At 48.9% G+C, this 16,954-nt stretch overlaps 1 protein-coding gene across 1 annotated transcript in view; it reads left to right on the top strand.

Moving 5' to 3' along the window:
- Positions 1 to 16,954, top strand: part of LOC112266726 (histone-lysine N-methyltransferase 2A) — a 43,756-nt gene that overhangs the window by 10,216 nt on the left and 16,586 nt on the right. Inside the window, 20 exon segments of the mRNA XM_024444459.2 lie at positions 2,537 to 2,609; positions 3,162 to 4,904; positions 4,907 to 6,528; positions 7,273 to 7,450; positions 7,701 to 7,935; positions 8,041 to 8,105; positions 8,198 to 8,731; positions 8,941 to 9,020; positions 9,180 to 9,422; positions 10,076 to 10,222; positions 10,420 to 10,518; positions 10,772 to 10,892; positions 11,126 to 11,239; positions 11,577 to 11,761; positions 12,074 to 12,244; positions 12,587 to 12,697; positions 13,588 to 13,661; positions 15,821 to 16,032; positions 16,223 to 16,323; positions 16,440 to 16,577. Coding sequence (XP_024300227.2) covers positions 2,537 to 2,609; positions 3,162 to 4,904; positions 4,907 to 6,528; positions 7,273 to 7,450; positions 7,701 to 7,935; positions 8,041 to 8,105; positions 8,198 to 8,731; positions 8,941 to 9,020; positions 9,180 to 9,422; positions 10,076 to 10,222; positions 10,420 to 10,518; positions 10,772 to 10,892; positions 11,126 to 11,239; positions 11,577 to 11,761; positions 12,074 to 12,244; positions 12,587 to 12,697; positions 13,588 to 13,661; positions 15,821 to 16,032; positions 16,223 to 16,323; positions 16,440 to 16,577 — 6,246 coding nt within the window.

The following is a 16,954-nucleotide window of genomic DNA, read 5'->3' as shown; positions in this document are numbered from 1 at the left end:
TTAATGGGCGAATTGGTCCATTCGGACTTGACCGGCTTTATCTCTGAAGAATACGTTTCTGTTAATCTCAGGCGCCTCTTCAACATTATGTATTCATAGGGGTTACCTAACGTGGACCTTGCCGTTATATCTCTTGATGCCGAAAAGGCCTTTGACCACTCAACTTGGTCAATCTATTCAAGGTCCTACAGAAATGTAATATTGGAGATGGGTTCATAAATTGGATCCAGCTTTTATATAGGAACCCCTTTGCTAGAATACTCACTAACCAATCATTGTCGCCCCGATTGAACCTTTTCAGAGAGACAAGGCAGGGTTATGCGCTGTTGCCTATGCTCTTTGCTCTAATTATTGAACATCTTGCTCAGGTGATCAGATCTCATGCAGCAATACACGGCTATAATACTAAAGATAGTCTAAATAAGATTTCACTATACGCAGGTGACATTCTCCTCTATGTAACAGAACCCCAAGCTAGTATCCCAGCTATTCTTGATATGATTAATTTGTTTGGTACCTTCTCGGGATACAGAACAAATTGGAAACGAGTGAATTAATGCCCATATGTTTGCAAAACACCTCTTGGCTAGAACATCTTCCAGTTATGTTCAGAAAAATGTACCTACCAAAGAATTGTAGTTACCAAACAATACTCCTCACTATTTAAAGAGAATTTCCCCTCTGATGCAAAAACTCAAAAGTCTTCATGTTTTTTGATGTATTTCAGAACTGTGGTTTCGTCTGCTTGGAGCAACAGTGAAGTGGGCAGGGCAGTATGGATTTCTTCAGACAGGATGGCATTGTCTCCCTAAATCAGTGCAATGGCTACTGCTATAGGTTTCAGGTTGCATACCACTCTCTCCCAAGATAGATCATCCAGGAGGATCCTCTTGATGGGACTGTCCATATCGGCAGACTGATATGGCCATTTCTTGGAGCGACTCCTTCCCCTCCAGGAGACTGTCAAGCATGATGACAACACCACCCCAACGGGTGTTGCTGGGGACCTTTAATGTGGTGCTCTTCTCACTTTGCTGCTATAACTTGATGACTTCACATACCTAACCATTTCCTTGGCTCTCTTGTAGAGTGTATCCATTGTTTTCAGTGCCATGATGTCCTTAAGGAGCAGATTCAATGCATGAGCAGCACCGCCAGTCGGTGTAATGTGAGGGTAGGACTCTTCCACTTTTGACCAAGAGGCCTTCATGTTCGCAGCATTGTCTGTCACCAGTGCAAATACCTTCTGTGGTCCAAGGTCATGGACTGCCTTCTGCTCATCCTCAATGTAGAGACCGGTGTGTCTGTTCTTGTAGAATAACGGTTGAGGGGTGAAGATGATCTAGTTAATTATTCCTTGCTCACGAACATTTGACCACCCATCAGATGATTGCAATACAGTCTGCTTTCTCTGATTTGCTTGACCTTCACTTGAACCCTACATCCAGCAAATGAGTAGATAAAGCATGTCTGGTTGGAGGGGTGTATGCTGAATAAAGAAAATTCAGAAATCGCTTCCAAGACACATTGCCTGTAGCATCAGAGGTGAACCAGTTGCATGGACAGTGCGAGCAAGACCTTTCATTAGCATTTCTCTGACTGGGTTCCTCCATTGAGTCAAAAAAACCTTTGGATTCCAGGAGGATCATGAGCTGTTGCTATCGATAAGGTGGCTGATTCATAATTTTCACCTCAAATAGAAGTAGAGGGACTTTTGTCAGAGGTTGCTTGTTGTGAGCGCTGAGGGAACTTTATGCACTTTGCAAAGATGCATAATCTGGCCTTCTTCACATGTGATTTGTCACAGTATTTGCAAATGTACACAGCTTTTCCTTCTACATTAACTGCAGTAAAATGTCTCCACACATCTGACAGTGCCCGTGGCATTTTCCTGTAAGGATTATACTTTTTTTTGTTAAAAAACAAAACAATTCCATGCACAGATTAATCGTTAAGCAGTTAGATTAAACAACTCCTTTGTAAAATGTTTTAAAATGAAATGTATGGAAACAGGTAAATTAACACTCAGTTAGCAGGCTCAAGCAAGCTAAAACCCACATGGTAGTACAAACTAACAAGTTAGAAATTATTTAAACACACTTTGCTGACTTGTGGTTTTAGCGGCACCGTCTGTTACTCAGCTCTGAGTTGGACAGTTTCAAATTGAGAATGTCTAGCATTCTGACTGAGCCTTGTCCATCCGCTTTAGGCAGCAAATCTGGAAAGCATAGGGAAACGAAATGACTGGAACCCAACTGGAATGAGTCAGCAGCCAGGCGAATGTAAGACTGGACTGACGTTATTGTCAAGGGGACTAAACTCTGTCCTTGTTTTTGAGTAGTTTCAGTATGGGATGACTGAAGTGTAGAGCTAGGCCTGACCATTGGTTTGGGTGGAGCCTTTTGAATTCTGAATCTGTTCATCACTCATCACTTTGACCTGTAAAAAAATGAAAAATAATACATTTATTCAGTTGAAGTATTTCGGAAAACATTTTGGCCATATTTCATGTGTTTCTTGTATTTTCCCTCCATAGGAAGGAGCATTTGGAGGGTTTGGAACAGTCAGTGAACACCGACAAAAACAGAGTCCGCCAAGGGCGTTGGCAGGTGAGATGATTTTATTTATGTACACTACATGACCAAAAGTATGGGGACACCTGCTCGTCCATCTCGTTCCAAAATAATGGCCATTAATATGGAGTTGGTTTCCCATTTGCTGCTCTAACAGCCTCCACTCTTCTGGGAAGGCTTTCCACTAGATGTCGGAACATTGCTGCAGGGACTTGCTCTCATTCAGCCACGAGCATTAGTGAAGGGCACTGCTGGGTGATTAGGCCTGGTTTGTCGAGATCGGTGTGGAAGAACTTGACTGGCCTGCAAAGAGACATGACCTCAACCCCATCGAACGCCTTTGGGATTAATTGGAATGCCGAATGCGAGCCAGGCCTAATCGCCCAACATCCGTGCCCGACCTCACTAATGCTGTTGTGGCTGAATGGAAGCAAGTCCTTGCAGCAATGTTCCAACATCTAGTAGGTGTTCACATAGTTTTGTGTGTGTACACACACAATCACAATCAATATCTCGTTCTCTTAGAAGTAGTGTTTTGTAGTTCAGCCCCACTTATTTGAAACCCATTCTGTTTCTGTTTTATACCAGTTACTCCCACGCAGGAGAAGAAGCCCAGAGGCCGACCCCCACGAGCCCTGACTGCACAGAAAGGGGGCGCAGGCGCCGGCCCTTCCCCTTCGTCTGTCTTGGGGAAACCTGAGGGCCAGGAACGGCTTTCGGAGAAGGCCAAGCGGCTGCCGGGGAGGCCGCCTGGCTCCGGAGAGAAGAGGAGAGGCCGTCCTCCAGCCTCTGTCACACAGAGGAGTTGGGAGGCTCGCAGCCATGCAGCCAACAACAATGACAGCAGGCAGGTGGGGCAGGAGCACGCCTCCACAGCTGAACATCGCAAGGACAGGGCCGAGGACGGGAAAGCGAGGAAGGCCACAAAGAGAACGCCTCTGGGCTCCATGCAGCACGACACAGAGGCCAAGCCTCTCAAAGCGAGCCGCGTGTCCAAGGTGACCAAACTGAAGCGGCTGCGCGAGATCAAACTGAGCCCGCTCAAGTCGCGGCTCAAGGCCATCGCCAGGAAATGTTTGCCGGTGTCTGGCGTGCCTCGGCGCAGACGAGGACGGCCTCCCTCTGCCGAGCGCCGCAAAGCCGAGGCTGCCACCGCTGCTGCCCAGGCCTCTGGTTCAGATGAAACCAAACAAAAGGCTTTCAGGGTCCGCCGGGACAGATATAGGGACCCCCACACTCCTCAACAGCAGTCTAAGCTCAGGGCGTCCCACGTTGCTGAGGACGACGACAGCCCCGACGTCCACAGCTCCTCCCCGCCCTCCAGCCCGCTCGCCGAATCCTCTCCTTCCAAGCTGGGCAGGCCGCTGAACCTGAGGACCAGCCCTCGCCACGTCAACCCCGTACGGATCGTTCCCCCCTCCAAACGCACTGACGCCGCAATTGCCAAGCAGCTGCTGCAGCGCGCTAAGAAAGGTGCGCAGAAAAAGAAACTGTTAGAGAAGGAGGCAGTGGCCATAGGAAGCCAGGGGGTGGCAGGCATGGAGGCAGGCATCCGGAAGAGGAGGAGAACGCAGCTGAAGAACATCAGGCAGTTCATCATGCCCGTGGTGAGCACCGTCTCACTGCGCATCATCAAAACCCCAAAGCGCTTCATCGAGGACGAGGGCAGCTTCGGGGCCCCTCACCCCCACATGAAGATGGCACGGTTTGATGCTGTCCCGCACCCTGTCGCTGCCCCCCAGCCTGCCCCGGCCTCCTCCCCCATGCGGGCGTCTACAGCGGCAGTTACTACCGCCGCTGCTACAGCCGTGACCGCAGCTCCGGTCGACACCATCCCTCCCCCCGCCACCATCGCAGCCAGCAGTGCTACTGCCGTGGCGGCCAGTCTGCTCAACAACCGCTGCAACAACGGCACCAGCAACGGGCGCTTCAGCAGCAGCGCTGCCTCGTGTGGCTCCAGCGCCATGTCCCAGCACTCCTCCCAGCTCTCTTCGGGCGAGTCGTCCCGCTCCAGCAGCCCCAGCCTGGACGACTCTTCGTGCGACTCCCAGGCTTCGGAGGGCACTCAGGCCCTGTCCGAGCGAGACCACTCCCCGTCCTCCCAGGGAGAGAGGGAGGGGGACTTGCTGCACACCTCCAGGCCGCTGTCGGAGCCCGAGCCGGAGCAGCGGGTGCTGATTGAGAGGGGTCGGCGGGGCCGCAGAGGCCAGGGTGTGGGCAGGGGCAGCCTTGGGGCAAGGGGAAGAGGCAGCCTGGCCACCGGAGGGAAGAAGGCCATCATCAGTCCGGCCACAGGAGTCTTGATGTCCAACTCTCAACAGGGTGCCTCCTCTTCCCCCCACCTCCCCCTCTCCTTAGTCCCCCGCTGCAGGCCCAGTCAGGCTCCATTACAGTGGAGCATCACCCCCACTCCCCTTGGATCCTGCCCCACCCGTTTCGCCAAGGCCCGTCATTGGTGCTCTCCAGCCTGCAAGACAAGCGAAGGTCCATCTTGAGAGAGCCCACCTTCCGCTGGACATCACGGTCTCGCACCGAGCAGCAGTACTTCTCCTCCGCTAAGTACGCCAAGGAGGGCCTTATCCGCAAGCCCATCTTTGACAATTTCCGCCCTCCCCCTCTCACTGCCCAAGACGTAGGTCTAATGCCCCATGGTGCCGGAGGGGTTGCTCCAGCGGGTTACCCCGCGCCAGGTGGTGGGTCCGGAGCGGGCACCCGCCTGTTCTCCCCACTGCACCACCACCACCACCACCAGCAGCACCCCTCGTCCCGCTTCGAGTCACCGCTCCAGAAGCGCAGCCCGCTGCTGCGCGCCCCACGCTTTACTCCCAGCGAGGCGCACTCGCGCATCTTTGAGTCGGTCACCTTGCAGTCGTCATCGGGGAGCAGCCCGGGATCGCTGTCTCCCCTCCAGGCCTCCCCCAAGTCGGGCCGGTCGGTGAGACGCAGGAGGAGGAAGACCCTGGGACTCCTGCGTTGTCAGCCCCGGTCTCCTTCACACTCCATGACCACGCGGAGCAGCCAGCCAGGGGCCCCGCCAGGAAAGGCCCCCTCTGAACTGTGTCTGCTGACAGGCTCTGTCTCCACTGGTGCCAGCAGCACCTGTAGCTCCTCCAGCTCTCTGCCCACTAGTGCCTTAACGCCTGCTCCTTTCACTACCTTCTCACCGGGCTCCCTGGGCCTCTCCTCACATGGGCCTTCCTCCTCTGACGGACACAGAGCAGCCGGGAGCCTTGGTGGCGGTACAGGCGGCAACTCAGCCTCTTCCTCCTCTTCCCAACTCTTCCCACTCTTCACTTCCAGCCCCCAGGAGACGGGCCGCGGTGCCGGGAAAGGGGGGAGAGAGAGGAGCACCTCTGCTTCCCGGGACTCGGCTCCAGTCAAGGAGCTGGAAAGGGAGACTGAGAAAAGCAGAGAGCGTGAGAAAGAGAACAAAAGGGAAGGTAGAAAAGATTGGGAGAGGAGAGGGAAGGCGTCCACTCCAGACGCCTCTCTTAATACGACCCCCAGCCTGTTTGCCGTGGAGGGGAGGGACGGGGAAGAGTCTCTGACCTCCGGTGCTCCTAAAAAGACACCTGGGAGGAAGAAGTCTGTGTCCGTGGACTCGGGTACAGAGGCAGCACCTGTAGAAAGGGCTGCAGTCCACTCCTCTATTCCCCTTATCTTGACCAAGGGCCGCGCCTCCAAAAAGACCCGGCCCTTGGAGAGGGGGCCAGAGGCTGAGCCTGGGGAGAAGGAGAAAACAAGTGCCCCTGCCCAGCAGACAGGCCTTCCCCTGGGGCAGACCGGGAGCAAGAAGCCCCTGGCTGCCCCGTCACTGGGTTCCATGCTGGCGCACGCCGAGAAGCTGCCTGTGGCCGACAAGCGGGTGGCGGGCCTGCTGAAGAAGGCCAAAGCGCAGTTGTTCAAGATCGAGAAGAGCAAGTCACTGAAGTCTCCAGACCATCCTAAAGTTCAGGTTAGTTCCCCTCTTTCTCCCCCTGTTCCTCTCCCCTTCACTGACTAAGCTATTTCTGTTGGTTTATTTTGTCTCATCGCTGTCTCAACATAACCACGATAAAATCATTTGACATGATTCTGAGAATCTTTGCTGCCATAAATAGCATTGTGAGTGTTTTGAACACAGACTGAAACTTGATAGCTGGAATCTCCCTGAAAGGGGGTTATAGAAGGGGAATTCTGCCAAGCCACCTTGTACATTATGCAGACAGCTGTGCACAAATTCTGTTGAAGTACTCTCCTTCAGAAAACAAAGATGTGTATCTGTTGAGGGAAGAGGGCCTAGAGAAAGATGGTTTACAGATTAGAGCTGTCACGATACCACTATGGTGATACCTGATTCTTCCACCACACAAAAATAAATTTGAAGCAGACTGAACTCTACAGTCCTTTTAATAACCTGCTGTATGTAAAATATTGTATAGAGGGGCAATAGCTTGGAAAATTAACGTGTCACTGGGTGATAACAGAAGGCTGTGTTTTTTTTGCATCAACTAAGTCTGCTTCATATTTTGTTTCCGTTCCCACGATACAACCCTATTAGAGTTGCCCCTTCAGAGACTGATTTATAAGAGTTAATATAGATGTCTTTTTAATTTTTTTAAATTAAAAAGTACTTGGAAATACACAGTCCCAGAATTTGGGCACTTCAACTCGATCAAGTTACGTTATACTGTGTTTATCGTTGGCTTTGCTCTGCCAGAGCCAAGAGAGCGACTCTTCGGAGACGTCGGTGCGAGGGCCGCGCATCAAGCACGTGTGTCGGCGTGCCGCTGTGGCCCTGGGCCGCAACCGGGCCGTGTTCCCCGACGACATGCCCACCCTCAGTGCCTTGCCGTGGGAGGAGAGAGAAAAGATCCTGTCTTCCATGGGGAATGATGGTAAGATCCGCGTTAAACGGGCACGTCCCCTTTTTGAATATTTGTAATGAAGTATGACCCACTCGCATACTCAAATGCTCCCCGAACACATCAATGACGTCATGGTGTTTCAGGGTAAGGACCATACCTTATTCTGTTTCATATGTTTCTGGCCTGGTACGGCGTTTCAAGAGTGATTTTCCTATTTCCAATTGGGACATTTTGAGTGTCACCATAGTGTGCTGCAAATGTCTCCCCACCCCCACCATAGACAAATCTTCAGTGGCGGGTTCGGAAGAGGCGGAACCCCAGTCCCCTCCCATCAAGCCTGTGATGAGGCACACCAAGACTATCCAGGAGGGAGGGGCGGTGCCCAGGAAGGGGCGGCGGTCGCGGCGCTGCGGGCAGTGTCCTGGCTGCCAGGTCCCTGAGGACTGCGGAGTCTGCACCAACTGCCTGGACAAGCCCAAGTTCGGGGGCCGCAATATCAAGAAGCAGTGTTGCAAGTAAGTATGAGAATCCCGTTATGTTGAGTTGAGCGATTCCGCAGTCTCGCTCATTTAACGCCACAATGTTAAATATGTGACTGACTGTATGCGTGTACGTCACAGGGTCCGAAAGTGTCAGAACTTGCAGTGGATGCCTTCCAAGATTTTTCTCCAGAAGCAAGGGAAAGGTCGGTGTCTTTTAATAAAACCTTTTTCCATAAATCCACAATGTCTTCAGTTCTCAGTGTAATTGATGGGATTGCATCATTTGTATTTTTAGGCAAAAAAGACAAGAAGAACAAACTGTCAGAAAAAAAGGAGGTGCTACACCCTGTCAAGGACCCAACAAGCGCTGAGTTTAGTCTCAAACCGGCCCCACCCCCTTTGAAGGAGGAGCCCCCTCATAAAAAGAGTGAAGCCCCTCCCCCGAAGCCAGGTGAGGAGAAGCATAAACAGCCGCTGCCACAGTTGCAGTCCCCCCAGCTGAGAATCCTACCCTCCCAAACAACCAGCCCCCAGACCCCCAGCTGCGCCACCGCCCTTGGGCAAGACCAGAAACATCTTGCAACGGCACCCACGGGTGCTGCTAGTAGGAAGGAACGAAAGCCTCAGCAGCCCACCCCTCCCTCCTCCCCTTTTTCTTCCTCACCCCAGAGCTCCCCCTCCCCACCAACACCCCAGCCCCCGCAGCAGAGGCCCCAGCCCACCCAGGGGCCTCCAAAAAAGGAGGGAGGAGGGGCTCCCAAGTCTCCACCCACAGAAGCCAAGGGGAAGCCACAGCAGCAGTGCTTGGCCACACCCATCACAGACACAGGTAGGAGGAGCCATATTGTAATGGTTAGGATTACCCCTTTGTGAAATAGCTAGAAAATAGCTGTTTTCCATTGTGTTTTCCCTTGCACACTAGTATACCCTGCTGTTAACACTATGAAATAATATAATTGCATTTCTCTGTTGAAAAGCACTGATTTGCTCTAAATGGCATAGCTATTGTTGGTACTCTTATAACCTGTGTCCCCTCAGCACCCGAAGGGAAGCAAATGAAGAAACAGACTCCTCGCTCTGTCCAGCCACAACCTAAACCCACCAAACCAAAAGAGAAGGTATGTTCTGCAGTTCCCTTTTTGTAAGGCGATGCCAAAGGCAAATGTCTATCTTTGGATGGACAATAAAATGATATACAATTTATGTTCCATAAGTCCCATGCATGCTCCCTTGGCCTTCATCCCTGACCCCTCTCTCATCCACTTCCCTCTCCCTAGCAGCAGAAGCCGTTAGCCACCAAACCTGAGAGCAGTACTTTAAACTTGCTGAGCACTCCCTCGACTGGGGGCACCGCCAAGCAGAAAGTGCCCAGCGACGGAGTGCACAGAATCAGAGTAGATTTTAAGAAGGACCATGATGTGGAAAACGTGTGGGCCACGGGCGGCCTCAGCCTCCTCACCTCCGTGCCAATCACTCCACGGGTCGTCTGCTTCCTCTGTGCCAGCAGTGGCAACGTCGAGGTGAGTCACGGGAGCCTCTTTCTCTCTACTCCTGTGCACACCCTCTCACTCACACATAACAACAAAGGTGAGAACAGGTTGGCCTCGCTCTCAAAATGAGGGAAAAGGAGCACTTCTTTGTATTTAAAAATAAGAATTGAATAAAGTGAGCTACTCGTCTAACAACATGGTGGAACACCCCCCTGGACATGCCGCTGGTCTATCATGGGGTTGTACCAGCACCAGCGGGCCCACTTCAAGCATTCAACATATGACATATCAAAGGCTACGACTACGGTTGGACGGTATACCGATTTTTCATACCGGGGTATACTGTATTACCAAAGCAATTTTAAGCAACATGGATCTTAATCTAGGAGTGGATTGATTGTCTCCGCTGTAACCAAGAAGCTTGATCTAGCCACTTAACTAGCAAGTTAGCAAACTAAATGCATAGCTAGAGCCCTGAGCTGGATATAATTTATTTGGCACATCTTAGATAGTTAATTTATAGTTATAACCGGTGGTGTAGCAAGCACCCCTGCAGCCCCCCCCATACTGTCGGTATGTCCAATACCTGTTTTATAACCACATCCTACTTTAGTACCCATTTTATTAATTTCAACCGTACTGACTGTGCTGCACTGACTCTCCTCCCTCTTATCCTCCTCCAGTTTGTCTTCTGCCAGGTGTGCTGTGAGCCCTTCCATCTCTTCTGCTTAGGGGAGACTGAGCGCCCTCTGGAGGAGCAGTGGGAGAACTGGTGTTGTCGCCGCTGTCGCTTCTGCCATACCTGTGGCCTCCAGCACCAGAAGACTAAAGTAAGGCTCTCCCTTTCGAACGATTTGATTCTGAGTAACAAAGGCTATTAGGGGTTTGAGAATATGTTATTTGGTTTATCACTATCCCTGTTTTGTCTGGCTCTATTCAATGTCTTCCACCAAGAGGTAGAGATTTATGTTTTAGGCCAGGGTAATTAGATTGCTAACTTGCTTGTCTCCACCTCTTCTTCCCCAAGCAGCAACTTCTGGAGTGTGAGAAGTGCCGAAACAGCTACCACCCTGAGTGCCTGGGACCCAACCATCCCACCAGACCCACCAAGAAGAAACGGGTCTGGGTATGCATCACGTCATCCTTCCTCATCCAAGCACTAAAATGTTTTGTTTTTTTGTTAGTGTATATTCGGGCAAGTAGACCCAAACGTTAAGGCTAGGTTGTAGGGATGAAAATTGGATATGTTTTTAGGGTAAGGATTAGGCAGTAACTGCACCCTGGAGACATTTAACGTTTATTTCATATCGACTGCCTTTTTGTTTAACCATATTCATTTGTCATGAATTGTCTCTCCTCTGTGCCCTTGTTGTGTCCAGATCTGCACCAAGTGTGTGCGCTGTAAGAGTTGTGGAGCCACAAAACCTGGGAAGGCCTGGGACGCCCAGTGGTCACAGGACTTCTCCCGATGTCATGACTGTGCTAAACTCTTTGCTAAAGGTAACTCACAAGCAGGACTATAAATTAAGATTTTATATTAAAAAATAAGTTAAGAGCACACATGTTTCTTGTTGGCAAAGTCCAGGTAGCCCGTTCAGTCAGTCTAGTTTTGTTTGGTCCCTAATGAACACGACCCTGCCATCTGTCTCAGTAATATGAAAAGAGTTGGGTTTTGGGGGGAAGAGTGTGTGTGTGTAGTAGCTTTCTATGACACAATGACTTGTGTTTTCCAGGTAACTTCTGCCCCCTTTGCGATAAGTGCTATGATGACGACGACTACGACAGCAAGATGATGCAGTGTGGGAGATGCGACCACTGGGTCCACTCCAAGTGTGAGAACCTCACAGGTTAGCGGGCGCTCTTGTTTCACAACTCGACTCACTGGAAACAATGTCCTCTTTCAGTCTGTCTGTTTCTCAACACCTCTCCTGTTATGAAGCGATACAGATTTGAACTCTGCACCATTCTTTCTTTTGGCTGCTGTATGTTCACTACTTAAATGTGTTTATCAATTTCAACTTCTGTTGATATACCCCAAAACACTTGTAAAATGTCTTTCTGTAGTCATTTACTTCGCATGGAAGTAAATCAACACTTTTGATACGGCGAATCGACGGATAACCAACCGATAAATGAGTGTAAAAAGTCAACCTCCCCTTCTACTCCCTTGTCTCCCACTACTAGATGAGATGTACGAGTTGCTGTCGAATCTGCCAGAGAACGTGGCCTACACCTGCACCAGCTGTACGAAGCGTCAGCCGGCCGAGTGGAGGACGGCCTTGGAGAAGGAGCTGCAGGGCTTGGTGCGCAGGGTCCTCACCGCGCTGCTCAATTCCCGCACCTCCACACACCTGCTCCGCTATAGACAGGTGAGGAGAAGGGATATCTGTGAGAAGGGGATATTGTGTTGCATGTTTAGGGCCGGGGGTTTTTCCTGACCAAGATGGGAAAGACTTAAAGCTCTGGCTGTTTGGTAGAACCTGGCCAAGTTTTTCCTGCTCATGTGACAGGGTCAGGAAAACCTCTTGGCCCTGGAATGTCAGCTATAACTAGTGCCTAGAGTTTGTTATTTTTGGTCACATGAAAAACACCTGGCCCTACAGATTATACCTTTGTTTGTCTGTGAAGTGTAAGGCGAGAGCACATGAACAGATGTAAACCCCCCCCCCATCTCTCGTTAGGCTGTGATGAAGCCGCCTGAGTTGAACCCTGAGACGGAGAGTTTACCCACCCGACGCTCCCCCGAGGGGCCAGACCCCCCGGTCCTGACTGAGGTCGTGCCCCCCAATGACTCCCCCCTCGACCTGGAGTCGGTGGAGAAGAAGTTGGACGCGGGGCGCTACAAGTCTGTGGTGAGTCTAAAATCACGTCCCACTCGTGTACTCTCACAACCTCACGCCTTCGAAACACATTCAGTCAGCTTCCCGCTGCGAAAGCTTTGATATTTTCAGACTGTCGTCTCAGTCCATTTCAATTATTTCATCCTATCAGCATCCGCCCAGCATTGCGTGATAACACTAGCTATGTGTGTATGAATACACAGCCACATCATCCAGACACCCGAGTAGGGGCATGGTTGCTCAGCCCTGGGGAACTCTCTTCGCTCAGTTCAAACGCAGTTCACCCTCAGAGAGGGGGGGAGGTATGAGATAGAAGGCAGTGTGTCACTCGGTGTGGTGTTTTCTCTATTTCAGCTTGAGTTCAGTGACGACATAGTGAAGATCATCCAGACGGCCATCAACTCAGACGGCGGGCAGCCAGAGAACAGGAAAGCCAATAGCATGGTCAAGTCCTTCTTTATCCGGGTGAGGATAGCCTATGGAGAACTTGCTCAGCTTCAGTAGTAGTATTCACCCTGATTGAATCCACTGGTAGACACAGGCTGCTTCCCAAATAGTAGGGTTATACTTTTGACCAGGAGCCATACGGCTCTGTTTAAGGTGCAATTTGGGATGCAGCTATAGCTGTTAAAGCCAGAGTCCTCAGTCTATTTCAGCCCAACGGCAGGTGAGATGTAATTCTCCAGTTAATAGACATTGCTATGGATGCACTGACATTATACAATATTTACATGATGGTTATAAACATCTTTTGAAGCTATACATTGTTTTCTTTTGTTGCCATTTGAGTGATTTTATTGGGGGTATGGTAAGACAGTGGTGCTAAGCTCTTGACCCATAAGTTATATTCATTCTTCAACTATTGAACAAATGCCCAGGTCTTAGACTGAACCTTTTTTAAAGGACCAATGCAGCTGTTTTTATGTCAATATCAAATAATTTCTGTGTAACAATAAAGTACCTTACTATATTTTCAATGAAAATGGTCAACAATAGGTTATTAGCAAAGAGCAATTTCTCAAGCATACATTTTGCTATGACTGTCAGAGTGGTCTGAGTGGGGAAGGGGAAACTGAAAATTAGCTGTTATTGGCAGAGGTTTGGAACTCTTTCTTATTGGTCTAACTAATTTACTGCATGGTGACATCACCATGGAAGGCCAAAACTCCCATCCCACCAAAACAGGCTTACATTTAAGGTGGTCTTTTCAAATAGCTCTTACACTAAAAGGACATTAGCTTAACTTTCACGGTATTATTCCAACGTCATAGTGTGGAAATGTGTATAAAACACAGAATAATCTGTTTGACTGCACTGGGCCTTTAACATCTATTTTCCCCCTGTCTCTGTTGCAGCAAATGGAGCGTGTGTTCCCTTGGTTCAAAGTCAAGGAGTCCCGATTCTGGGAAACGCACAAATTCTCCATCAAGTGAGTGTGAACATCAACATATCAATGAGGTTACACAAGACCAATAGATCGGTACACATGCTGCCTGTCACATTGATGATTCATATTGACTAACTCAATTCATGTGTAACAGTAGATTTGATGAATCAAGAGATGGCTTCTTATTTGCCCCATACCATAAGGTTTTAATCCCATTTTAAGTGAACTTTTCAAGTACTCTCTGATACATAGGGGCCTACAAGGCATGGGAGCATCTGTGCAAACAAATGACACTGACAGACTGGGCTCCTCAGGTCAATCTATGTTCTCCTCTCCTCTTGCTCCCCAGTGCCTGGATATCATCTTTCCATAGCTCATGCATTGTGCATGCTCCCATTTCCATTGTGAGAAAGGGGCCACCCCGTGTCCCTTTTTGATATATGAGCTTTGAACACTCCTCTGCGGTCGCCCAACCGTTTGATGCGCCATTTTAGTCCCTCTGTTCAACCGCCAATTGTTAATTTAAATATTTAAGGGCATGTAGCGTCTTTCTCAATGCCAGAAACACATATAGTAACTTGGAAAACATTCCCAAATGGAAAGCTCTTAAATGCTTTTTTATTTTCTATAATACTATAATATAATATTGTTCTAAAAGTTGGGTTTGTTTTTTTCCAAATCTGCTTCAACTTCAGAAATATTCACACAACGTACCGCGGTCAGCGTTACACAGTGAGGAAATACAAATCCATGCTTACCCTTCATATACTCGTGGGTTTAAAAAAAAGTTGTTGCCTAGTAGTATGGGGCTTAGCTAGCAATTGCTTTTGTATTCAAGATGGCCAAGCTTTGTGTGGTAGTAGGGTGTAGCAACACTTGCTATGCAAATGTGAGTATCTGCCTCTATGGCCACGCAAATGAGACACTTCTTAAAAAGTGGTATACATTTGTAAGAATGAGGCGGGCTAATTGGGCATCTACTCGTCAATCTGCGGGGCACATTTCATCATTGAGAACCTCCATGGCTTTCAACAATGGAAGGGGGGGCTTCATCGAAACATTGCTTTTTCAAAGTGGATGCTTTCGCTACCAACAACGTGGTTTATAAAGTGTTACAAACAGCCAGCAGAGACAGAGAATTGTTCAAGGTTTCACCGGGTAAGTGAAAGAGCTAGTTTACAACCTCTATGCTAGCTGTAAAGCTACCGCATTTAGCTCGTGTCTTCCATCGAAATATCACTTAACACTAAAATAACCAATTTAACACGTCTGCCAGCCGTTGGTAGCTAACTGCAGGTGCTGTCATAATATAGATGGTACAAGCCTATAGGAAACGAGTAGTTTCTGTATTGGTCCCGAAACTGTCGGTGTGCGGATGGTGGGCTAAACCGGAATGCAATGCTTTGGCCATGTGACAATTCACTTTCTGTTTCATCTGCTGCTGGCCTGACTCAAATACGTTTTTCCATATGTAATTAATAAAATGTGATTTTATTTTTTTAAACATTTTTATTCTTTGATTGTAATTGTCTGTTGTGAATATTGTAGAAAAATCCTCACAGCTGTTTTTCACACAAACATGAAGTACAACTTGTGTGCGCCAGCTTACATGGTACAATAGACTACAGTAGGCTCACCATGAGTCATCAAAATTACCATCTTGGGTTCAAACCTTTCTGACAGTCTTGTGGTTTTTATATGTGGGGAGCATAAATTGTACGGTTGTAAACTAACAAGTAATTGTTCAATTAGAGTCCATGTATATTAGTTAAACGGAACCTACTACATAAATATCTGATGGGCTCTGTTATGTGCTACCTGTTATGTGCTACCTGGACTTTTTTTGTGTTTTGGCTCATTAAAGTTGTTAACTGAAGTAGTCAGTCGTTCAGTAGATGATAAACGGTGCAGTTTGGAAATGGGTTTACATTTTGGATCGTTTATGCTCTTGAATATCGACCGAATTCACTGCTTTGGGTTAGAGTTACTTGGGGTAAAACAGGTTCTGTGTGTGACCTGTGCAATTATTGCACTCAATGTGTTAGACCCTGTTCAAATATTCTTACTGTGAAGTACTGTGTTCACTGATCTAAATTGACATAATTGGTGAAATCAATGCAGTAGAAAACCTGCTTTCTCCAATCTTAACACGGCAGGAAGGATGAATTCAAACAGGGTCTGAGTCTATACATGTCTTGCAGCAGTGGCCTCCTCCCCAATGCCGTGCTGCCCCCCTCTCTGGACCACAACTATGCCCAGTGGCAGGAGCGCGAGGAGATCGCCCGTGCCGAGCAGCCCCTCAGGAAGAAGATCATCCCGGCCCCTTGCTCCAAGACCCACGTAGAGCCAGACTCTCCCAACTCCCCCCCTCCGCTCAGACCTCTACTTCCTCCACCTCTCCCTATGTTCCACGGTGAGTCTACTCAACACAAGTAAAGGGCAACACCAAGGGCAACGCCCCGGGACCATAGTAGTGCACTATTCATATGGTGCCATTTGGGATACACTCCTACACTAAGTATGCAATTGATACACTTTCTGATAACATTTCAGTTGCAGGAAATGACGCTGATGTGTTTGTGACATTCTTGTATCTCTCTCAGACCTGAGCCGTGAAGACAGTCCTGAGCTGCTCCCACCCCCTGGCGTCAGCGACAACCGCCAGTGTGTGCTGTGTCTCAAGTATGGAGATGATCACATCAACGTAAGTAAAAGTTGTGCTAAACAGTCGCTATTAGTTGTGGTACAGCTCTTGGTCGCATTCCCTGTTACTGAAATATGTCTTAGTGTTTTCTAAGTACTTTGTGCATCTGGTTGCAGGAGGGCGGCAGGCTGCTGTACATCGGGCAGAACGAGTGGACCCATGTGAACTGTGCCCTGTGGTCAGCCGAGGTGTTTGAGGATGACGATGGCTCTCTGAAAAACGTACACATGGCCGTAATCCGAGGGAAACAGTTGGTAAGACTTATGATCCTAAATACATATTCATACTAGAGGTATATTCTTTCTTTTGTATATCAAATTTATTTATATAGCCCTTCGTACATCAGCTGATATCTCAAAGTGCTGTACAGAAACCCAGCCTAAAACCCCAAACAGCAAGCAATGCAGGTGTAGAAGCACGGTGGCTAGGAAAAACTCCCTAGAAAGGCTGAAACCTAGAGAGGAACCAGGCAATGTGGGGTGGCCAGCCCTCTTCTGGCTGTGCCAGGTGGAGATTATAATAGAACATGGCCAAGATGTTCAAATAATAATAAGGCAGAACAGTTGAAACTGGAGCAGCAGCACGGCCAGGTGGACTGGGGACAGCAAGAAGTCATGTCAGGTAGTCCTGA

Source organism: Oncorhynchus tshawytscha, linkage group LG14 (genome assembly GCF_018296145.1).
Source record: "Oncorhynchus tshawytscha isolate Ot180627B linkage group LG14, Otsh_v2.0, whole genome shotgun sequence".
Lineage (NCBI taxonomy): Eukaryota > Metazoa > Chordata > Actinopteri > Salmoniformes > Salmonidae > Oncorhynchus > Oncorhynchus tshawytscha.
This window is presented reverse-complemented; position numbering and strand designations above follow the sequence as displayed.